At 41.9% G+C, this 25,168-nt stretch overlaps 1 protein-coding gene and 1 long non-coding RNA gene across 9 annotated transcripts in view; one reads left to right on the forward strand and one right to left on the reverse strand.

Moving 5' to 3' along the window:
- CNGB3 (cyclic nucleotide gated channel subunit beta 3) overlaps positions 1 to 25,168 on the reverse strand; it is a 385,692-nt gene that overhangs the window by 154,235 nt on the left and 206,289 nt on the right. For all 8 annotated transcript variants that reach the window (XM_056522291.1, XM_056522294.1, XM_056522292.1 and 5 more), the window contains 2 exons: positions 6,591 to 6,742; positions 3,286 to 3,504 (listed from right to left, as the gene is read on the reverse strand). In XM_056522291.1, the coding sequence (XP_056378266.1) occupies positions 3,286 to 3,504; positions 6,591 to 6,742 (371 nt within the window). The remainder of the gene's footprint in view (positions 1 to 3,285; positions 3,505 to 6,590; positions 6,743 to 25,168) is intronic.
- LOC130274226 (uncharacterized) overlaps positions 16,292 to 25,168 on the forward strand; it is a 56,772-nt gene continuing 47,895 nt past the window's right edge. Inside the window, exon 1 of the long non-coding RNA XR_008844291.1 lies at positions 16,292 to 16,400. This is a non-coding gene — a long non-coding RNA (uncharacterized LOC130274226). The remainder of the gene's footprint in view (positions 16,401 to 25,168) is intronic.

Consider the following 25,168-nt stretch of genomic DNA (forward strand, 5'->3'; position numbering starts at 1 on the left):
TCATTTTTTTTATTTTTATTGACTATGTTACAGGGGATGTAAAGTTAATGTAGTTCATAAAACTAGTGGCCGGCATTTATCATTGTAGGTGTAAGTGAAGCATTTTTTTACACCTTTTTTTTTGTGTGCTGGTAATTAGAGATGAGCGAACTTACAGTAAATTCGATTCGTCACGAACTTCTCGGCTCGGCAGTTGATGACTTATCCTGCATAAATTAATTCAGCTTTCCGGTGCTCCGTTGGGTTGAAAAGGTGGATACAGTCCTAGGAAAGAGTCTCCTAGGATTGTATCCACCTTTTCCAGCCCACCGGAGCACCTGAAAGCTGAACTCATTTATGCAGGATGAGTCATCAACTGCCAAGCCGAGAAGTTCGTGACGAATCAAATTTACTGTAAGTTCGCTCATCTCTACTGGTAATGTGTAGGAGCACCAGATTTATTAAATGGTCACAGAGCATTTGATAAATTTTGTGCAGGTCACATTTTCTGAAATTTCTCTCTTCACATACACCAAAAAGCTAAGTCTGGGCTGGTGTCGTTTTAGAGACTTTTCAGTGGCTTTGCGCCTTTTTTGCACCTTTTTACAAAAAGATGCAGCTCATAAAACTTGTCCATATCATGTGTATTGCCAAAATCAGTGGATTGCAACTCCAAATCAGCAGAAATGTGTAAACCAAAAGGCACAAAAAAAGCCCAATAAACCCGGCTTGTGCCTTTTTTGCACCTTTTCTAGGCACAAAAAACAGTCTAAAGACAATGATAGATGTCGGCCAGTGTCTGTAACTGTGTTTCATGGCTTGTCTCACAATTCTTATGTGATCTTTGCTGTGATATGTGCTTCAATGGGTGGGGTGCCTTAAGTGTTGGAGGGAGAAAAGTTAACTCACATTTACAAATGTAATGAGCGCTTCGGGTCCCGCTGCTTCTCCGAAGCGCTCGCGGCGTAACACTGCTTGCAGCGCTCCGGTCGGCGCTGCTGACCGAGAGCGCTGCTACTCTTTCACCGGAGGGGATGCGATCTGCGGGTCGGGACGTGCCCGCTCACGGATCGCATCCCATGTCTCTTCTCACCTGCCCTGTCCTTCCTCTGTCTCATCCCGGCACGCGCGGCCCCGCTCTCTAGGGTGCCAGTGCACCACTAATTGGTGCCTGGCCCAATCAAGTCCAATCACTGTTTTCCGTATAAAACATCACTTCCCCTTCCTGTTCCTGCCGGATCTTGCTGCCTAGTGCCTAGTGAAAGAGTTCCAGTGTGTCCTTTGCCTGTGTTTCCAGAATCCTTGCTGTTGCCCCTGACTACTAACCTTGCCGCTTGCCCTGACCTTTCTGCTACATCTGACCTTGCCTTGCCTTGCCCTTTTGTACCGCGCCATCTCAGCTGCCAGAGAGGTTGAGTCGCTACCGGGTGGATCGACCTGGGGGTTACCTGCCGCAGCAAGTCCATCCCACTTTGCGGCGGGCTCTGGTGAATACCAGTAACCCCTTAGACTCCGTTCCCCTGGTATGGCCCACGCCATCACCTCTCTGGCACAGAGGATCCACTTCCAGTGTCCTCACCCTCCGCCAGTCCGGATCCTGACAACAAACAATGGATCCTGGGACTTGTAGTTGGAGGGAGGGAACTCCTACAGGAAATAGCCATTTCACAAAAAAAAGCAGCAGTGTTATGATAAACGCACAAAATAGCCATTTAGCCCGAAGACAAGCACAATTCTTCCTAAGCATGTTCATTACTGTCTGGTAAGGTAAGTACTAAAAATCCTCCTATGGTGGATAACCACTTTAAAGTTCACTATTTTTATTTTTACAGCAGGGCAGAATGGAAAAACAACAAAATTCATTGGAGTACCACTTTAAACCTATCTGACAGCTAGTCTGCTAGTGAGGTTGAAAGGAACTTGATCTTCAGATGGAAATTAAACTCTAGAAGGCTGCAGCCTCCCCCCCCCCCCCCCCTCCCCACAAAAAAAAAAAAAAAAAGACTTTGGGGGAGATTTATTAAAACCTGTCCAGAGGAAATGTTGCTGAGTTGCCCATAGCAACCAATCAGATTGCTGCTTTCATTTCAAAGAAAGCAGCAATCTGATTGGTTGCTATGGGCAACACAGCAGCTTTTCCTGTGGACAGGTTTGGATAAAACTTTGTGTAAAGTGGTGAGAGGTAATACCTAAGTTTTATATGTCAAGTTGCTGGCAGTAAGCTACTTCTATAGGGAGGGCCACTTAATGTGCTTAGTTATTGGTGGACGGGCAGGTTTTGTTGTGTGCCAATTGGAATACAGGTGTATTTATTTTTGGACAATAAACTACATAAGAAGCCTTACATATTACCCATCCTACTGTCTCTGACTAGTGGTATATGCTGTTTGCATATCTACCAAGCACCACATCTGTGCTCAGGTTGTGTGTGGTATTACAACTTGGCTCCATTCTCTTCAATGTAATACTAGACACAACCTGAGGACAGATGTGGTGTCATTTTTGAAGAAATATAAAAGGAAATTGACCACAGCTGCAACAGCAAACTAAAATATGGATGAGGCTACTAAAGCAATCCATGAACTTTATGATATTATGTATCTAATATGAGTTGCGTGAAACCATAAATTGGCACTCATATATACACTAACGCTCTGAGTACAATTCTATACACAGTTTTTTCTGTTAAATTCTATCCAAATACAATGCAAAAACATTACATGCTCCACTGAACTGTCTATGTAAGGAGGTCATCTCTCCAAGAATCATTGTGCTGTAGATATGGCACGTGCGGAAGTTTGTACAGGAAGCTATACGCTCTTTGTGCTTGCACTGACCATTAACTTGGAGCATTATAAAAGGAAATAATTCTAAAACACTTTCATAATATATAGAAATGTGCCCTTAGAATCATTCCAAAAAAGCAATATCTATTAATGGGGCTTTTACAACGATAATGGTTCCTACACCTCAAAATATCAAATGAACTGAGAGGATTAGCTTCAATGGAGAAAATCGTCTCACACGGCGCTGAACGACCAGGACACGGTAGGGAAGATAAGAATGAACTACCGTGTCCTGGTAGGTCAGTGCCGTGTGAGCCAGTTTTCTCCTTTGAAGCTAATCATCTCAATTCATCTGCTACTATTCACTGGAGGGCAGCAGATGACCTGTTATTAATCATGCTTTCGTCATTGTTGTGTATGACTCTACACAACCACCCAGGGTGATCAGTCATTCATTCCATTTCTCACACCGGGTGCTGTCAGTGTTATCCTATGGAGTTCCCAAAATATCAAGGCCTACCTGTATACCCATCAATGGAATCGGGGATCTTCAACTTCTTCAAGTAATTTTTTAATGGACGTCTCTTGAACTTGCAGCAGAGCATATCACAGTAATGTTCTTCTTCTGCTTCTGGTTGTGCCCCCTTCTCAACATCCTTCTCTTTTTCAGTCTTTTCCTCTTCTTTAGAAGGTGGCGGTGGTGGGGGCGGTGGTGTTGGAGTTTTTTTTTTAGCTGGAGCTGTAGGTGAAGCATTAACTGTAACATCTTATAAAAGTCTAACCAGCTAAATAGTATAATTCAATACTGGAAAGGTAAAAGGAATGGAAGGAGCACTCACTGTTAAGGAGAAATGATGAGTGGGAGCTTTATTCAGTGTTCGGTGCAAAGGCAGGCTTCAATCAGCGGGACGCCGAGGAACCTCGGACAACAGGTGAACAGCTGCTTTCGCACTGCTTGAGCAGTGCGAAAGCAGCTGTTCACCTGTTGTCCGAGGTTCCTCGGCATCCCGCTGATTGAAGCCTGCCTTTGCACCGAACACTGAATAAAGCTTCCACTCATCATTTATGGTTAAATTTTCTCGATCCAACCTGTTTCTTTGGATTCTTGTGGTAATCCCAGAGATAACTTATGAGGACTAGCGATTATCGAATTTTATTAAAAATTTTATTTGTCCCATTAGCAGAATTTTCAGAAAAAAATTTGGTCGATATGAATTTATTTGGGTCAAAAACCTATAAAAAACTGAAGTGAGCCAGTGGAGGCCAAATGGCTTAAGAATGACAAAGCCTGGAGGTGGCAGCAGGAGGAGACCATATAGTGGCAGAATGACAGCCTGGAAGTTGCAGCAGCATGAGGAAACCATATAGTGGCAGAATGACAGCCTGGAAGTGGCAGCAGCCTGATGAGACCATAGGGCCTCATAATTGAAAAGATTAAAGATATCTTTTAAAATTTAAATTGAAGATATTAAATAGATTAACATGAACAATTTTATGTAATGTGCCAGTAGCATGAGGAGACCACATGGCGGCACAACGACACAGCCTGGAAGTGGCACCAGCATGAGAAAACCAAAATGTGGCAGAATGACCACATCAGGAGGTGGCAGCAGTCTGACAAGACCATGGGGCCTCATAATTGAAAAGATTAAATATACATTTTAAAATTTAAATTGAAGATTTTAAATAGATTATCATAAATTGTTTTATGTAATGTGCCAGCAGCATGAGGTGATCACATGGCGGCACAATGACACAGCCTGGAGGTGGAACCAGCTTGAGAAGACCAAAATGGGGCAGAATGACCAAACCTGGAGATGGCAGCAGCATGACAAGACCATAGGGCCTTACAATTGAAGAAATTAAAGATGTATTTTAAAATTGAAATAGAAGATTTTAAATAGATTAACAGAATTTTTTTTATGTAATGTGCCAGCAGCATGAGGAGACCACATGGCAGCACAATGACACAGCCTGGAGGTTGCACCATCCTGATGAGACCAAAATGTGGCAGAATGACCAAGCCTGGAGGTGGCGGCAGCAAGAGGAGGCCATATGGGGACAGAATGACACAGCCTGGAGGTGGCTGCAGCCTGACCAAACCATAGGGCCTCACAATTGAAAAGATTAAATATATATTTTTAAACTGCATAAAATTGTTAACATTCTCCGGATACTTGATGAAAAACTGCCACACCGCTGAGTAACTGATTTTCCCCCCAACAGTCCGCACTTACTGACTGCTACTGCCGCCGACTCCAGGGACCACTGTTCCACTACTTCCCTGGCAGGTAGGCTGCCGCAAAGCAGGTGGTCTACTCCGGGCATGTTTGGCTCCAGACTTCCCACTGCTGCCACCATGCTGACTCCTAACCATGCTACCACCTTGCTGGCTCAACTGCTGCCTCACGGGCAACCTGCCACCATCTTATCCTGATGATGATGAAGCCCCTTCTGCACCCGGCTCTCAAGTTCGATCGTCTTCATCATCGAGTTGTGTCTGCACGTCACTGATGTCCTCCTCAGGTTCCTCTGCAGTGTTTGCTTCAGGGCCTGAACGCTTCCAACACCACCTACCATGTCACTCACCTCATCACTACTTGCCCGCCTAGCGAGGGGATGTCTCCTCCACTTCTTGGCTGGGCAGTAGCTGCAGACTGTCCTCTAGTAGATCGTCCTGACTAAAAAGTGGAGCTGAACCCACAGCATAGGATACTTCTATGGGGGAGGGAACAGCATAGGACAGAGACAATGGGCGGACAAGGACTGCTCCCGGGCCATGGCAACTGAGGGTTGTGTCTGAGGAACCCACCGACTGTTGACTTGGGGGTGTCAGATGTCACTTATGATGAAGTGGATGACCGAGTTAACAGTCAATGACGGCAGATGGGTTGCTAGTTGAGACACGACCGCTAGCTGATACCGGGAGCTCAAGCTCGCTGTGACTCCTGCTGCCACTCGCCCCTAGTCTGCTGTAACCTCTGCCTGCGCCTGATGAATTTGGATCACTGACACTCCTCTGTGCACGTCCTGATACTTCTCTGCCTGACATAGTGCGTATATGAGGGGAGGACAATATGCTCCACTATGCTTAAAACAGTATTTGCCTAGAACAGCAGAAGGTGGGTACTTTTGGCTGGCATTTCACAGCAAATAGGCCCTTAAGACTTTAACAGGAACAAAATGGTACACCACCTATGTAGGCACAGGTTACACTTAATAGAGGACAATACGCTCCGCCACACAACCTGTATTAGGCACTAATAGTAGGTGATTGTGGCTTTTAGTGCTCTGCTCACCCTAACTGGCTGACTACTATTAGCTTTTCAGTTGTTGTACACACCAATGCTGCAGCACACAGTCGCTGTGTAGTACACCCAAAATTGCACTTTCTCTCTCAATCTCTCTCCCTTCCCTATCAGTGCTTCTAGGCTGGATTTGGGCTTGATGTGAATCGCTGCTGTAAAAATGCTTCTCTGTGCAACACACTGCTCTCTGTCCCTCTCTCTCTGCAAATAAACGCTGAAGGGACTGGCCGCAAGATGGCTGCCAATTATAGATTATATAGGGCTGTGACATCACAAGGGCGCTACATGCTGCATGTGATTCAGGGTCATCCCGCCTACCCGTCTTTCCATCCTGACATGTGGAGCCACCATCTTAGATGCCCTGGAGCCTGGACTGCACTAAATGGAGTTTAATGAAGCGTTTTGTGTGATTAAATCGCGGCAAATTTTTCCTGAAATTCGTAACGAATTCGGATTTGTCAGATTCGATACACTCATCCTTAGCCGCAATCTATATTAGCAATAACCTATACATTACTTGTTGTAGGGCTTGTCTCTGCTGATGAAATGTCCGTATCGGCCAGTTTATCCTTGTAATGGCTGGTTCTCTCTCGCATGCGCTTGATGAGGTCAAGAATCTGGACTCCTGCGTACTCGCTGGTGATACTTGGCTCATCTTTACTGTTTCTTCTGTGAAATCAAATAAAGAAAAACTCATAGCAGTCACATTAATTACAATGTGGAGAGTATGAAAGCTTTCCTGCAAAGCACATAAATGGCATAAACAAGCAATATGAGAAAAAGAAATGGAGCATAAAAGAAATACCCAAGAGTAATGTGAAATGAAATAGGAGAGGGCTTTGACGTAATTGTAGCAATGTACACCATGAGCTCCTCCTATAACACACAGATCCCCAGATTGATCGATTTAGGGCTTTTCCAAATCTGAAATGTGGAGCTGTAGTCAATAAAATTGATGTCTAGTGATATCTGAGTCCTCGTGTCTTGTTTCTCCTAACACCTCTAGAGCATTCCCTCTCTTCACTATTACCATCTACCAGCTGATACTAGAACATCCATCATTCCTCATGTTCTCCGAAACACAGCCCCATTTACCTAATAATTTTTTGATACGCCAGTCATACTCAAGAACAACGGTATCCCATCTGCCATCTACTTTGTGCCAATCTCATACAAGTCATGTATATTAAGAAACCATTTTACCATTTGTGTAACTATGGTGTTTTGGGACTTTTCGATCAGAGCATAATTTCATTTTTTGGATTGCTGCATTCTAAAGGTGAAACAGGATTGTTATTATTAGGTGGCCAAGCAACAAAGTTGCACTGGACACCTATTGTTTTTGCTCAGTTTATTATTATTATTATTATTATTAGAGATGAGTGAATTTTTGAAAAATTCAATTCGGACGATTCACCGAATAAAAAAACAAAACAAAATAAAAAAAAGATTTGTCAGAATAAATTCTCGGGAAATTTTTATTAGTAATGTATTATTAATGTTTAATAAAGTGTGTGGGTGTGTGCTTCACTTTTTTTTCTCTATTTTTAAAAATTATTTAGGTAGTACTACTACTCCTAGCATGGAACAGACTGTTCCATGATAGGAATAGTAGTACCTGAGCTAATAAACAGATTGCCCTGGTTGTAACTCCTGACACCTGCTGCGATTGTCCTGTAAAATGTATAGATGCAGGCAGCTTTCTCGCATCTAGATAGGACTATTGCATTGGGTGTCAGGAGTGATACCTGCTGTGTTCTTTCCTTAATTGCAGGTACTACTGCTCCCAACATGGAGAACACTCTGCTCCATGCTGGGAGCTGTAGTACCTGCATTAAAGGAAATCTGTCATCAGAATCACCCGCACTAAACCTGTTACACAGGCTTGTTGTGCGGCTGATCCTGATTAAAACGCTTCTTACCTCATTAAAAACTGTGCAACGGTTCACAAATATCTTCATTTTTAGTTATATGGTATTCCCAGGCTTGGGACTCAGTGGGAGGTAGCGCCGCGCGCAATACACCCGGAAGCGGCATTCTCCTGCATATCTATCTATGCAGGAGAACGCCGCTTCCGGGTGTACGGCGCGTGGTGCATGTGCGGGGCTACCCACGTGACCTACACCAGGAGGAAGACTGCGATGAGGCAGCCATGAATATTTATGAGCCGGGCAGCCGCTTCGCCCGGCGAAAATTACGTAAGCGAGTCGGTGCTGATGCTGCGGACCTCCCACTGAGTCCCAAGCCTGGGAATACCATATAACTAAAAATGAAGATATCTGGCAAACCGCTGCACAGTTTTTAATGAGGTAAGAAGCGTTTTAATCAGGATCACCCGCACTACAAGCCTGTGTAACAGGTTTAGTGCGGGTGATTCTGATGACAGATTTCCTTTAATAGACAGATTGCAGCGAGTGTAACTTCTGACACCCGATGCGACTGTCCAGTATGATGTATAGATGAGGGCGGCAGGATCACAAAACCAAATAAAGAGAAGTGGAATATTAAAATTATTATTACTATTATTTTTATATTTATTCCATCATAATAATACTATTAAAAATTATAAATGATAAATCTACGTTTCCCGCATCATGGTTTTGGTTACACGATCGTACAAATACTTGGGAGAACTATGTAGCCGGGATTCAAAAACTACAATACTAATAACTAAAGATAAATGTAAATGTATATGGCAAGGAGACCCTGGATATCGATAATGTAAAATGACATCCCTTCCTTTGTTCATTCATTCATTCCTGCTGGGAATCTAGTTCCCAATTTGAGTATCCAAAAGACCTCCCCCACGTATAGGAGCACCAACCCGTTCAATGCCCTGGACCGAGATGTTAGAAAAACTGCCCTGATGATGGTCAGCACAATGCTTGCTGATCATGGACACGTCGGGATCTAAAATGTGGGATGTCCGACAAATGCTTCCGAACCCTCCCCTTTAAAGCATTTGTCTTGCATCCCACATACTGGATGCCACATTCCTGATATGTGGCTAAATATACAACAAATGTGGTATTGCAATTGATATACTGCTGTATTTTATATCTGCCACCATTGGTGGCAGAGACAAATTCCATGCTGTCATTCATCACAGAGCAGCAAATACACTTGCGATGTCCACACCTGTGGGATCCTGGGCTCGTAAGCCAATTTGACGGGTTGGGTCTGACTAGAGAAAAAGCAAGTGAAACCGTGCTGGCAATGGTAGCAGCCCTTCGTGAAACGCAGCGAACACCATTACGAAATACATGGGAATGAACTGGGTCCCCACTGATCATTGGGATATACTTAAGAATGATCTTGCGTATGGCAGGGAAGTCCTCGCTGTATTGTGTGGAAAAAACGAAGGGTTGACTACCATCAGCTGACATTTTAGATCTAGTGCCACCTTTAAGAAGAGTATCATTTGAATTGCCCGATCCACAAAACAGGGTCTATAGCCCCGATCTTTAAGGCGACTAGCAATGTTATCAATTTCACATTCGAAGTCCTCATCACGAGAACAATTGCGACGGGCGAGTATCATCTCCACCACCGGCAGATTTTTAATCACGTGGGGTGGATGGCACAAGTGGAGGATGGAATTTACAGCTGTATCTTTGCGGCACATTCTCGTGGTGATGGACCCCGAAGTACTATCGCCCATCAACAGCAAATCCAGGAACGACATAGTCCGTGCTTGAAGAGCGACAGTGAAAATGAGTTTCATATTATTGCAGTTGAGAAAAGCAGCAAAATCTTGTATGGCCACTACATCAGACTCCCCAATAAATATGAGATTGTTAATGTAGCGGCCATACCACCTGATAGAAGTGGAAAATGGATTGGTGGGGGCCGTATATGTTGGCAAGAGAGGGGCAGAATTTCGCCCCCATCGACGCTCCAGTGGTCTGGAGGTAAAAGTTATTGTCAAACATGAAGAAATTGTGAATAAGCAAGTATTCAGCAACCAAGATAATGTAGCTCTGTAAACTTTCAGTATAGTGTCTACAAGGTTTTTCAGTAGCTGTATAAAATGTGGAGTGGAGTCTCCTCGCAAGGGCCTGTATGTGCTGGAATCAGCCAACATATTCATGTTAAGTGCACGATACAAGCCCTTGTGGAGGACCACCACGGCTCCCCCTTTGTCCGCCTGTCCGACGATGATATTGTCCAAGTTGCCAAGATTTTTAAGTGCTTTTCTCTCCGATGCGGAAAGATTTTTCCGACGGACTATATGCTGCTGAGACAGTTCTATTAGTTCGCGTTCAACCGCTTCCTGGAAGCATTCTAATATGGGCGTTCTAGACATAATGGGATAGAACGAGGGATTACATATGGTAAATTCAGGTATATTATCACTCTTTTCTGTATTATGCAACTGTTGAAGTTCGGAGAGCGCTATGAGGTCTCGAAAAGAAAACCCAAGCGCACCCCAAGTATCAACAGCCGCATAAGAGTTACTATTCCTGTCTGGAATGAGAGCACTATTGTCATATATTTGATTAACAGAAGTATCAACATCATGAATATCATAAATAACATTATTATGGTCTTCTATATTCCCATCCCTCACATTAGAAAAATGCTTCCTGATTACATTTCTTATGAACTTATTAGTGTCCAGCAAAGTCCTAAATAAATCAAATCTACATGAGGGAGCAAAGGTTAACTCTCGTGATAATAGAGAGAGTTCAGCAGAGGTAAGGATCTTGGCGGACAAATTGAACACGGGAATGGTTCTCACCTCCTCCGGTAATGCCTTGGGCTGCCTATTGGTCGATCTGTGCTTCCTCCCCGCTCAACATTTTTTGATGAACGAGCACGGCTTGTCACTGCCCGAGATCAAGTTGGCAGTGGGGAAGAGGAGGCTGCAGGTGCTCTGGAACTAGGTCCCTCCGATTTTTCCTCGTTCTCGCCCGCAGAATCTCCAGACTCCATATCCATGTCGGTAAAACTTACTTTAGAGTCCTTGTGGTTTTGGGACTTATTTGTACGTCTGTGCCCACAACCTTTTTTCAATATAGAGTGAGGAGTAGACTGGGTGTTTACCTGAGGCCACTGGTAAATGGATTTAGCTTTATAATCCTGTAAGTCCCGTAAAAACTTGGACTGCTTGTCCTGTGTAATAGTGGCTTCCAGCTTGACCAGGTAGTCTTTAATTCTGGTGTCAAAATCTGTTTGGTGGGAGTGTTCCGCCTTCACAGGCACAGGTATTACACCTGACAGTGGGTGGAGCTCTCCCCCTATATAGAAGGGATGGATCTCTAGGCTTGTGTAGTACGACTAAGGCGGCTACGTCCGCTGAAACGCTTCACTCCTTGGTCCGTGCATGCTCTGTTCTGTGTTCCTGTTGATGATGATCCAATAAAAGCAACGTTCTTAATGCAAGGTCGTGGTGCTGGATATTGCTTGCGTTCAATCATTCACTTATTCTCATATAGGCTTGCACTATTCCACTTTTTTCATGCATGTAGCCACCAAACCAAGGACTTCCGCAGAAACACAAATCTGTCATCCAAATAACTATGTAAACCATACATCTATAATTGGTACATATATGTAACTTTAATTATTATTCTTATACAATTTGTATATTATTCTTGTTATAGTTGCCTAATTTTTTTAAACATTTGTAGTACCACTGAGTTTTTGAACACCTACATCAATGTTGGCTGCTGACAGAGATATATTTTTATTATCCATTTTTATTCATCAATAAATGACATTTATTATTCATATAGCGCTGGTTTTTATCTATTTATTCCTTTTAGCTTGAATCTTTATTTATGGTTTACAGGGACCCATAAAACTACCTGGCTTCTAATTTTTAGGCTGCTGGTTTTAGGAAGTGCTGGTATAATACACTTATTTATCTGCTCTTCAGTACTGCTACTCCCAGCATGGAACAGACTGTTCCATGATGGGAGCTGTAGTACCTGTACTAATAGACAGATCACAGCAGGTGTCACTCCTGGCACCCGATGCAATCGTTCTACTTATTGCAGAGATGGAGCGGCTTTCTCCTGCGCTCGCATCTTCACTATACTCCGGCCGGCCAGTGATGTGAATAGAATTCACATCACTTATTGATATTTCCGGCAGAGAGCTTTGATTGGCCAGATGGTTCCAGCCAATCACAGCTCTCTGCGGGAAATATGAATAATAGGTATATATACGGCATATACTCATACTACAGTGGGACCAGAGAAGAGCAGCCGGCCGCCCGCATCTATACATTATACAGGACGATCGCATCGGGTGTCAGAAGTTACACTCACTGCAATCTGTCTATTAATGCAGGTACTACAGCTCTCAGCATGGAGCAGAGTGTGCTCCATGTTGGGAGCAATAGTACCTGCAGTTGAGGACAGATCACAGCAGGTATCACTCCTGACACTCAATACAATAGTCCTATCTAGATGTGAGAAAGCCGCCTCCATCTATACATTATACAGGACAATAGCAGGGGTGTCACTAATGAAGAAATTTGTTATTTGGAATCGAGTTGAAGTTCGGATTCAATTTGCTCATCTCTAATTATTATTAGATGGACAAGCAACAAAGTTGCACTGGACACCTATTGTTTATACTCCGGTTATTATTATTTTTATTACTGTTATTCCACCGTGAATTTCAAATGCTTATATATGCTGCACTGTAACTCCGAAACTCATGATATTTTCCACAGTGGTTGACCAATGAGCTGTGCATAACCTTATGTAATATAAAGGTCATATCATGGTAAGGCTGCCATCTTTGTTTTTTTGTGGCAACAATATTCAAAAATATTCTTCATTGGAACTGCTAAAGCTACAGGTATATTATTTGCTGTATGTGGTGACACTATTGTGCAGAGTCAGATTTGTTCATTATAAGACTCTTGGTCACATGGTGTGGCCACCATATTGAATTGCACAATATTCTACAAACATCTTCTTTTCTGAAACCATTTGTTAGAATAACTTATAATTTGGCAGACAAATGTTACCAAGGTTGTTAAAGCTGGTTCATTTGCATATTCAATATGGCCACCACTTGCCAATAACATTTAGATAGTATTAATATTAATGCACAATTTATTTTGAATGTGTTTAATATGTACACTGTAAATTAAAAACGTTGTTGGCACAATGGTAGAATACACTATTGTACTTTAGGTTTTTGTAACAGAGAGGTCATGGGTCACATGAGCAGGCAGCCATTTTGTTTTAGGTGACAATATTCTGGACTATATGCAAAGACATGTCTTTCTGAAACCAATAAAGATACAGATGTATAAATAGCCGTGTATGGTTACACTGTGACCTAGACTCATACATGTTTGTTTGATGTCATTCAAGCATATGGTTCGGCGGCCATATTGAATAATGGAAATATCATCAATTATTCCTATTATTTCTATGGGGCTTTATGTAATATGCCTGTAATTGCCTCAATGTTACTTCAAAACTCATGACATTTTACACAATGGTAGAGCCCAGTACTATGCATATCTTGGTATAACATAAAGGTCATAGGTCACATGGTCAGGCAGCCATACTGGTTTGTATGGCACTTTTTGAAACTTCTGCATTTCTTCAATATCTAAAGTTGATTTAAAATTTGTTATATTTCGTTACTCTGGGATCACATTTATGACCAAAGGCAGAGGCCTGTACTATGCATAATCTGTTGTAACATAAAGGTCATAGGTCACATGGTATGGAAGCCATATTGGTTTGTGTGGCATGTTTTTGATACCTCTGCATTTCTGCAATCGCTAAAGATACAATTGGTACAATAATTGTTACATTTGGTTACACTGTGAATACAATTATGACTTGTTAATTACAAGTCTATTAATCACATGGTTTAGCTGCTATACTGAAAAGCGCAACATTCTACAATCCTCTTCTTTGAAACCTTTTGTTAGAATAACGTATAATTTGGCAGACATAGTTACATAGTTAGTACGGTCGAAAAAAGACATATGTTCATCAAGTTCAACCAGGGAATTAAGGGGTAGGGGTGTGGCGCGATATTGGGGAAGGGATGGGATTTTATATTTCTTCATAAGCATTAATGTTATTTTGTTCCATGAATGTATCTAATCCTGTTTTAAAGCTGTTAATTGTTCCTGCTGTGACCAGTTCCTGAGGTAGAACGTTCCATAAATTCACAGTCCTCACGGTAAAGAAGGCGTGTCGCCCCTTGAGACTAAACTTTTTCTTCTCCAGACGGAGGGAGTGCCCCCTCGTCCTTTGGGGGGGTTTAACCTGGAACAGTTTTTCTCCATATTTTTTGTATGGGCCATTAATATACTTATATACGTTTATCATATCCCCCCTTAAACGTCTCTTCTCAAGACTAAACAATTGTAACTCCTTTAATCGCTCCTCATAGCTAAGATGTTCCATGCCCCATATTAGTTTAGTCGCGCATCTCTGCACCCTTTCCAACTCCGCAGTGTCCCTTTTATGGACAGGTGCCCAAAACTGAACAGCATATTCCAGGTGAGGCCGTACCAATGCTTTATAAAGGGGGAGTATTATGTCCCTGTCCCTTGAGTCCATGCCTCTTTTGATACATGACAATATCCTGCCGGCTTTGGAAGCAGCAGCCTGACATTGCATGCTATTCTGTAGTCTGTGATCTACAAGTACACCCAGATCCTTCTCTACCAGTGACTCTGACAGTTTAATCCCCCCTAAGACATACGATGCATGCAGGTTATTAGTACCCAGATGCATAACTTTACATTTATCCACATTGAACCTCATTTGCCAAGTGGATGCCCAGACACTTAGTCTATCCAAGTCATCTTGGAACTTATGCACATCCTCTATAGACTGTACCATGCTACAAAGCTTGGTGTCATTTGCAAAGATAGAAACAGAGCTGTTAATACCATCCTCTATATCATTGATAAATAAATTAAACAACAGCGGGCCCAGTACTGAACCTTGGGGTACACCACTAATTACAGGGGACCAATCAGAGTACGAATAATTGACCACCACTCTCTGGGTACGATCCATGAGCCAGTGTTCAATACAGTTACAAACTAAAATTTCCAAACCCAAAGACCTTAACTTACCTGTCAGACGTCTATGAGGGACAGTATCAAACGCTTTAGCAAAATCCAGAAACACTATATCCACAGCCATTCCTCTGTCAAGGCTTCTACTCACCTCTTCATAAAAGCAAATTAGATTGGTTTGACAACTTCTATCCTTAGTAAACCCATGCTGGCTATCACTTATAATACAATTATCCCCTATGTATTCCTGTATGTAATCCCTTATAAGGACTTCAAACAATTTACCCACAATGCACGTTAAACTTACCGGTGTATAGTTTCCTGGGGAAGACCTAGAGCCCTTTTTGAAGATTGGCACCACATTCGCCTTGCGCCAGTCCCTTGGCACAATACCAGACACCAGAGAATCTCTAAATATCATGAACAGGGGTACAGATATTACTGAACTTACCTCTCTAAGAACTCTTGGGTGTAGTCCATCCGGCTCTGGGGATTTGCTTTCATTTATATCACTTAACTTACCTTGTACCATCTCTACATTAAGCCAGTTCAGTACATTATATGATGTGTTACCAGCACTGACCTGGCCAATGTCAGCTCCTTCTTCCTTAGTGTATACAGAACTAAAGAACCCATTCAGTAGCTCCGCTTTCTCTTGATCGCCTGTGACAACCTCGCCATTATCATTATTAAGGGGTCCTACATGCTCTGTCCTTGGTTTTTTTGCATTTATATATCTAAAAAAATATTTAGGATTAGTTTTGCTTTCTTTGGCCACCTGTCTCTCGTTTAGAATTTTTGCTGTTTTTATAAAATTTTTACAGATTTTATTAAGCTCTTTGTACTGTTTAAATGTTATAGCTAACCCATCAGATTTGTATTTTTTGAAGGCTATTTTTTTTGTTGTTTATTGCTCTTTTAACATCATGTGTCAGCCATGTAGGATTTAGTTTTAATCGTTTATATTTGTTCCCCTTTGGTATATATTTAGATGTATAGTTATTTACATGTTAATGGCAACATCCTGTACCAAGGTTGTTAAAGCTGGTTAATTTGCATAATCAATATGGCCACCGCAAGCCAATAACATTTAGATAGCATTAGTAATGATATGCAGTTTTGTTAAATATGTGTAATATGTACACTGTTAACCTTAAAGTTATATTTCTTTGTACAATATTAGATTACTCACTCCCAGGCGGCATCCTCGTGCTAGGGTAACACGCACTGTCATGGGTTGATTGACAGATCGGGTGATGCTGATGTGTTAGACAGATGTGCTTCAAATTTGTGCTGTATCTCAATAATAAGGTTAGTGGTGGTTGCAAATATAGTGTTCAGCCAAGGTAAACTTGAGGGCTACACCAGCATGTTAGTGTAAAAAAATAAAATTTTGTTATGTTGCCCCATACTTTTTCATTTTCACAACAGCTAAAAGAAAAAAAAGAACCCCAAAATTTTTTGGGCGCAATTTCTCCCAAGTACGGAAATACCACATATTTGGACGCAAAGCGATCTGCGGGTGCAAAACATGGCTCGAGAGTGAGAGCGCACTATGTACATTTGAGGCCTAAATTGGTGATTGGAATGTAATTGCATTACAGAGTTTCTAACATAAACGCAAAAAAAGTCCACCAACATGTGACCTCATTTTAGAAACAACACCCCTCAAGGAATGTAACAAGGGGTGCAGTGAGCATTTACACCCCACTGGTACAGATTTGTGGAACAGTGGGCTGTGCATTTGAAAAATAACATTTTTAATTTTCTCGGACCAAAAATCTTTTAGACCCCTGTGGGGTGAAAAAGTGCACTGCACCCCTTATTACATTCCTTGAGGGGTGCAGTTTCCAAAATGGGGTCACATGCAGGTGTTAAATTTTTTGCGATTATGTTAGAAACGCTGCAACTATTAGCCACCCCTGTGCAAATCACCAATTTAGGTCTCAAATGTACATAGTTCGCTCTCACTCCTGAGCCTTGTTGTGCTCCTGCAGATCACTTTACACCCACATATGAGGTATTTCCGTAACAAATTTGGGTGGGTGTTTTTCTCTTTTTACCTCTTGTAAAAATGAAAAGTATGGGGAAACACCAGCATGTTAGTGTAAAAAGCTAAACTTTTTTATACAAACATGCTGGTGTAGGCCACCAACTTTTCTTTTTCATAAGGGGTAAAAGGAACAAAAGACCCCCAAAATTTGTGAAACAATTTCTCCCGAATATGGATATACCCTATATGTGGACGCAAAACATTCTGCTGGCGCATAACATGGCTCAGGAGTGAGAGAGCACCATGTACATTTGAGGCATAAATTGGTCATTTGCACAGGGGTGGCTAATAGTTGAAGCGGTTCTGACATAAAGACAAAAACATCTGACTCACATGTGACCCCATTTTGGAAACTACACCCCTCAGGTATTGTAATAAGGGGTACAGTGAGCATTTACACCCCACAGGTATCTGACGGATTTTTAGAACACTGATCCGTGAAAAAGAAAAATGTCATTTTTCATTTGCACAGCCCACTGTTCCAAAAATCTGTCAAGCGCCAGTGGGGTTTAGATGCTTACTGCACCCCATGTTACATTCATTGAGCTGTGTAGTTTCCAAAATGTGGTCACATGTGAGGGGGTCCACTGTTCTGACACCACGGCGGGCTTTGTAAACGCACATGGCCCCTGACTTCAATTCCAGTCAAATTCTCTGTCCAAAACCAACTATAGTCAATAAAATTTATGCCAAGAGCCCTCAAGTCAAATTTCTAAAGTATTTCCTTTCAACATGACTGCTATGTTCTACCAGCCAGAACAAGGACATTTCACCAATGATCAGACCAGAACATCATTGACATTTTACATATGATAATGGTTTCCTTTTGCAAAATCATATGTACACCAATCTTACTTTTATCATACTAATATGTCATACAAGTTGTTAGGAAACCCTTTAAAACTCTTCAACCATCTGTCTATACATCTGTTATTTAAGGGTAGTTCAACAAAAGTCCAAACCAGAGGTACCACAAAATTATAAATTTACTAAAACAAAGGCCCACCAAACCCTTTATTGGATTCCCTAACCCATAAAATGTGACTTTTATTTTATCCAGATAAAAGAAAAAATAATAAACATATAATCGTGTATCAAGTAATTTGTGAGTTAAAATGTTTAGGGAACACCAGATTCAATAAATTAGAAAGCACCAGTGCTTTGTATCATGCTCATTACAGCTTGTAGCCTTATTGAAGATGCTGGAGCGCACTGTATGATACAGACAATCCCTATTTTAATATAGTGAGTCACTGTCTGCAGTTCAGCAACACTAAATCTGGTGATCCTTGGTTAAAAATGCAAAAACACCTTGCCCCCCGACGTGTTTCACTCCATAGAGCTTCTTCAGAGGTCTCCCATTAGCTATTAGCTCCAGACTTCTGATTGATGGCACACCAAGTTTTTTGGTCATTCCACCTGTGGGCACAAGGCTATGACTCCCTCATAAACCCATAAAAAGGAACTTGTTCTGTTAAGGTTTGGATATGTTTCACAAATAAGCCCACCAAATTGATGTCCCTAATGTTAAAGGAGTACTCCGCCCCTAGACATCGTATCCCTATCCAAAAGGAACCCCCGCGATCTTGGCCGCGGCACCCCAGATATTTGGTGCATGAGCAAACTCTGCATCATGCCAAATGAATGGCGATGTGGGGCAGAGGCTCGTGATGTCACGGCCATGTCCCCTCAATGCAGGTCTATGGGAGGGGGCATGACTGCCGTCATGCCCCCTCCCATAGACTTGCATTGAGGGGGCATGGCCATGATGTAGTGAGTAGGGTGCGGCAGTGAATATACAAGCCTCCGGCACTGCACCCAACCCAACGCTCTAAACGATTGTCGGGTGCAGCAGGGAGACCTGGGGAGGGGGGGGGGGGGGAGGGGCGGAAGGGGGGTAGGTTCAGGACCCCATCGTCTAGGGGAGGAGTACTCCTTTAAGTTTGACAACATGTAAAAAAGAGTGATTTGATAGAAGGGAAAAAGTTTGAAAAGACCTTCAGGTGGTAATGCAATGAGTGTGTCTACGTGATGTTGGGAGATTGAGCCTTCAGATGTCTGTTTATTGAAGACTGTATATTCATCTGTTCATATCCTATTTGCTTATGGAATAAAAAACTCAATTAGCAGCTCTTTTTATTTCTCCAAACCATTGCTATTGCGTCTCTCCTTTACGGGAAATTGTTCATAAACCACAGCTTTATGTTGACTGTAAGTCTTGTAGGTTCATTTATCATACACTTAAGTCTGCACCGAGTGAGCAAACTGTATTAAATGCAGTTGTAAGTGCCCTAACATGCTCTCAAGTGGCGGCAGAAAAATGAATGAAAACACCATATGTCATGTATCGAAGATTAAATGCACAATTGCTCTCAATCTAGGACAAGATCCTCCTTTAGGAAAATGTTTGGAGTACATGATAGCATGGGAATAATTTTCTAATAAAACTCTCAGGCACTTGTATGATCAGAAAAGACACTTGTTGTAATCTCATCCATAATTCAGCGATCAGTAGAAAATAGAACAATACTCTAAGGTGCTCGCTGCTCGGCACATATTCATAGCTATCTACTGGCTCAGTATTTTACTCCAAACAGACAACAGAAGAATAGGAAATCTCTTGTGGGAAGAACGGAGATTTTGTTTTCACTGCCATAACGGGTAAATGGATTAAACACATCCATCAGACAGGGAGAATGGGAATTTCATTTGTACAAAGTTCAATTTCAGATTAAAACTTCATCTACTTTATTATACCTGTAAGAAACAAAAGAAGGGCTAAATGGGAAAAATGTAATAACACAAAAGATCGCTGCCGAAATAATAAAGCTGACTACGCGAGAAGATCATATCTGGAAGAAAAGGCAGATTTTATGTTTTCCCTCCAGTTTATTTCTAGTTGTAAAATAAAACAAGGGAGCGTGCACAGTTTTCATTCTTCTGACCCCAACATTGAAAAGGGAGAATAGGGATCAGGGGAATAACCAGAGGCGTTTGTGCTGAGTATACGGATGGGGGCAATCAAGATTTCATAACGTTTTGACCTGGATGTATACTTAACAAAGGGGGGGGGGGGGAATAAAAAGAGTGTGAATAACTTCAAGTGTACAGGATGGTAAAGTGACTCCACCCCTCACAAAATATACAGTATCTCACATAAGTGGCTCCACCCCTCACATTATATACAGTATCTCCCATAAGTGGCTTCACCCCTCACATTATCTATAGTATCTCCCATAAGTGAGTCCACCCCTCACATTATATATACAGTATCTCCCATAAGTGAAGTCCACCCCTCACATTATATATACAGTATCTCCCATAAGTGGCTCCACCCCTCACATTATCTATAATATCTCCCATAAGTGAGTCCACCCCTCACATTATATATACAGTATCTCCCATAAGTGGCTCCACCGCTCACATTATATATACAGTATCTCCCATAAGTGAGTCCACCCCTCACATTATATATACAGTATCTCCCATAAGTGGCTCCACCCCTCACATTATATACAGTATCTCCCATAAGTGAGTCCACCCCTCACATTATATACAGTATCTCCCATAAGTGAGTCCACCCCTCACATGATATACAGTATCTCCCATAAGTGGCTCCACCCCTCACATTATATACAGTATCTCCCATAAGTGGCTCCACCCCTCACATTATCTATAGTATCTCACATAAGTGAGTCCACCTCTCACATTATACATACAGTATATCCCATAAGTGGCTCCACCCCTCACATTATATACAGTATCTCCCATAAGTGAGTCCACCCCTCACATTTTATACAGTATCTCCCATAAGTGAGTCCACCCCTCACATGATATACAGTATCTCCCATAAGTGGCTCCACCCCTCACATTATATACAGTATCTCCCATAAGTGGCTCCACCCCTCACATTATCTATAGTATCTCACATAAGTGAGTCCACCTCTCACATTATACATACAGTATATCCCATAAGTGGCTCCACCCCTCACAAAATATACAGTATCTCACATAAGTGGCTCCTGTGGGGGGAGGTTAAGAGCAGTGGATAAGGAGATTCATGCGTTACAAACCAGCTGTAAAAATAAATGTAGCCCGAAAAATTGTAATCCCAATAATTAAAAAAATCCCATTAGCCCCAATAACTTAAATAGTACAATTAGCCCTTATAACTCAAATAATAACATTAACCCCAATAACTCTGAAAATCCCATTAGTGAGACTATATGTGTAAAACTTAATGGAAATGTAAAGTGTATGTTCACAAATGCCAGAAGCCTAGCAAATAAAATGGGGGAGCTTGAGGCCTTAATACTGGAGGAACATATTGATATAGTTGGGGTCACTGAGACATGGCTGGACTCCTCGCATGACTGGGCCGTTAATCTACAGGGGTTTACATTGTTTCGCAAGGATAGAATGAACAGAAAAGGTGGTGGAGTCTGTCTGTATGTTAGAAGTGGTATGAAAGTCAGTGTGAACGATGCCATAGTGTGGGATGATTCTGAGGAGGTGGAATCACTGTGGGTAGAATTACAAAAGGAGGGAAATACTGAAAAAATTATATTTGGGGTAATCTACAGACCCCCTAATATCAGTGAAGAGATAGAAGGTCGGCTGTATAAACAAATAGAGAGGGCCGCCCGGGCAGGTACAGTGGTAATAATGGGAGATTTTAACTATCCAGATATAGATTGGGGCCGGGGGCTGGCTAAAACTACAAAGGGGAGAAAATCCCTAAATTTATTGCAGGATAATTTTATGGGCCAGTTTGTGGAGGACCCAACAAGAAGTGATGCCTTGTTGGATCTGATCATTTCCAACAACGCAGAGCTGGTCGGTAATGTAACTGTGCGGGAAAACCTTGGTAATAGCGACCACAATATAGTTACTTTTGACTTAAAATGTAGAAAACAAAGGCAGACGGGGAAAGCAAAAACATATAACTTTAAAAAGGCAAACTTCCCTGGGCTGAGGGCTGCACTACAGGACATAGACTGGGGGAGGTGTTCTCAAATACTGATACAGAAGGTAAATGGGACATCTTTAAATCAACTCTAAATAACTATACAGCTAAATATATACCAAAGGGGAACAAATATAAACGATTAAAAATAAATCCTACATGGCTGACAAATGAGGTTAAAAGAGCAATAAACAACAAAAAAATAGCCTTCAAAAAATTCAAATCTGATGGGTCAGCTATAACATTTAAACAGTACAAAGAGCTTAATAAAATCTGTAAAAATGTAATAAAAACAGCAAAAATTCAAAATGAGAGACAGGTGGCCAAAGAAAGCAAAACTAATCCTAAATATTTTTTTTAGATATATAAATACAAAAAAAACAAGGACAGAGCATGTAGGACCCCTTAATAATGATAATGGGGAGGTTGTCACGGGCGATCAAGAGAAGGTGGAGCTACTGAATGGGTTCTTTAGTTCTGTATACACTATGGAAAAAGGAGCTGACATTGGCCAGGTCAGTGCTGGTAACACATCATGTAATGTACTGAACTGGCTTAATGTAGAGATGGTACAAGGTAAGTTAAGTAAAGTAAATGTAAGCAAATCTCCAGGGCCGGATGGACTACACCCAAGAGTTCTTAGAGAGGTAAGTTCAGTAATATCTGTACCCTTGTTCATGATATTTAGAGATTCTCTGGTGTCTGGTATTGTGCCAAGGGACTGGCGCAAGGCGAATGTGGTACCAATCTTTAAGAAGGGCTCTAGGTCTTCGCCAGGCAATTATAGACCGGTAAGTCTAACGTGCATTGTGGGTAAATTGTTTGAAGGACTTATAAGGGATTAAATACAGGAATACATAGGGGATAATAGTATTATAAGTGATAGCCAGCATGGGTTTACTAAGGATAGAAGTTGTCAAACCAATCTTATTTGCTTTTATGAAGAGGTGAGTAGAAGCCTTGACAGAGGAATGGCTGTGGATATAGTGTTTCTGGATTTTGCCAAAGCGTTTGATACTGTCCCTCACAGACGTCTGACAGGTAAGTTAAGGTCCTTGGGCTTGGAAACTTTAGTTTGTAACTGGATTGAACACTGGCTCATGGATCGTACCCAGAGAGTGGTGGTCAATGATTCGTACTCTGATTGGTCCCCGGTTATTAGTGGTGTACCCCAAGGTTCAGTACTGGGCCCGCTGTTGTTTAATTTATTTATCAATGATATAGAGGATGGTATTAACAGCTCTGTTTCTAGCTTTGCAGATGACACCAAGCTTTGTAGCACGGTACAGTCTATAGAGGATGTGCATAAGTTACAAGATGACTTGGATAGACTAAGTGTCTGGGCATCCACTTGGCATATGAGGTTCAATATGGATAAATGTAAAGTTATGCATCTGGGTACTAATAACCTGCATGCGTCGTATGTCTTAGGGGGGATTAAACTGGCAGAGTCACTGGTAGAGAAGGATCTGGGTGTACTTGTAGATCACAGACTACAGAATAGCATGCAATGTCAGGCTGCTGCTTCCAAAGCCGGCAGGATATTGTCATGTATCAAAAGAGGCATGGACTCAAGGGACAGGGACATAATACTCCCCCTTTATAAAGCATTGGTACGGCCTCACCTGGAATATGCTGTTCAGTTTTGGTCGCCTGTTCATAAAAGGGACACTGCGGAGTTGGAAAGGGTGCAGAGACGCGCGACTTAACTAATATGGGGCATGGAACATCTTAGCTATGAGGAGCGATTAAAGGAGTTACAATTGTTTAGACTTGAGAAGAGACGTTTAAGGGGGGATATGATAAACGTATATAAGTATATAAATGGCCCATACAAAAAATATGGAGAAAAACTGTTCCAGGTTAAACCCCCCCAAAGGACGAGGGGGCACTCCCTCCGTCTGGAGAAGAAAAGGTTTAGTCTAAAGGGGCGACACGCCTTCTTTACCGTGAGGACTGTGAATTTATGGAACGGTCTACCTCAGGAACTGGTCACAGCAGGAACAATTAACAGCTTTAAAACAGGGTTAGATACATTCCTGGAACAAAATAACATTAATGCTTATGTAGAATTATAAAACTACATCCCTTTCCCTTATCCCCTTACACCCTTCCCTTCAATCCCCTGGTTGGACTTGATGGACGTATGTCTTTTTTCAACCATACTAACTATGTAACTATGTAACTATACAGTATATCCCATAAGTGGCTCCACCCCTCACATTATATATACAGTATCTCCTATAAGTGGCTCCACCCCTCCCATTATATATACAGTATCTCCCATAAGTGAGTCCACCCTCACATTATATAAAGTATCTCCTATAAGTGAGTCCACCCCTCACATTATATATATACAGTATCTCATATAAGTGAGTCCACCCCTCACATTATATACAGTATCTCCTATAAGTGAGTCCACCCCTCACATTATATATACAGTATCTTCCATAAGTGAGTCCACCCCTCACATTATATACAGTATCTCCTATAAGTGAGTCCACCCCTTGCATTATATACAGTATCTCCTATAAGTGAGTCCACCCCTCACATTATATACAGTATCTCATATAAGTGAGTCCACCCCTCACATTATATACAGTATCTCCCATAAGTGAGTCCACCCCTCACATTATATACAGTATCTCATATAAGTGAGTCCACCCCTCACATTATATACAGTGTCTCCCATAAGTGAGTCCTTCCCTCACATTATATACAGTATCTTCTCTATCTACACCCTCTCCCTGGGACAGATTATAGAAGCCCATGGCTTCAAATACCACCTCTAAGCTGATGACACTCAAATCTACCTCTCCGGCCCTGATGTCCCCTCCCTCCTATCCAAAATCCCAGATTGTCTGTCAGCTCTATCTTCTATCTTATCATTTCCCCCCAATCCTGCTCCAAACCCCCACCCGGTCTATTAATCACAGTCAATGGTTCTACCCTCTCTCCAGCAAACCAAGTCCACTGCCTTGGAGTCACCTTTGATTCTGCTCTTTAAAACCACACATTTAGACCCTTAGCACTGCACCTCAATCACCTACACCTCAAAAA

The sequence above is a fragment of the Hyla sarda genome, chromosome 5 (genome assembly GCF_029499605.1).
Source record: "Hyla sarda isolate aHylSar1 chromosome 5, aHylSar1.hap1, whole genome shotgun sequence".
Classification (NCBI taxonomy): Eukaryota; Metazoa; Chordata; class Amphibia; order Anura; family Hylidae; genus Hyla; species Hyla sarda.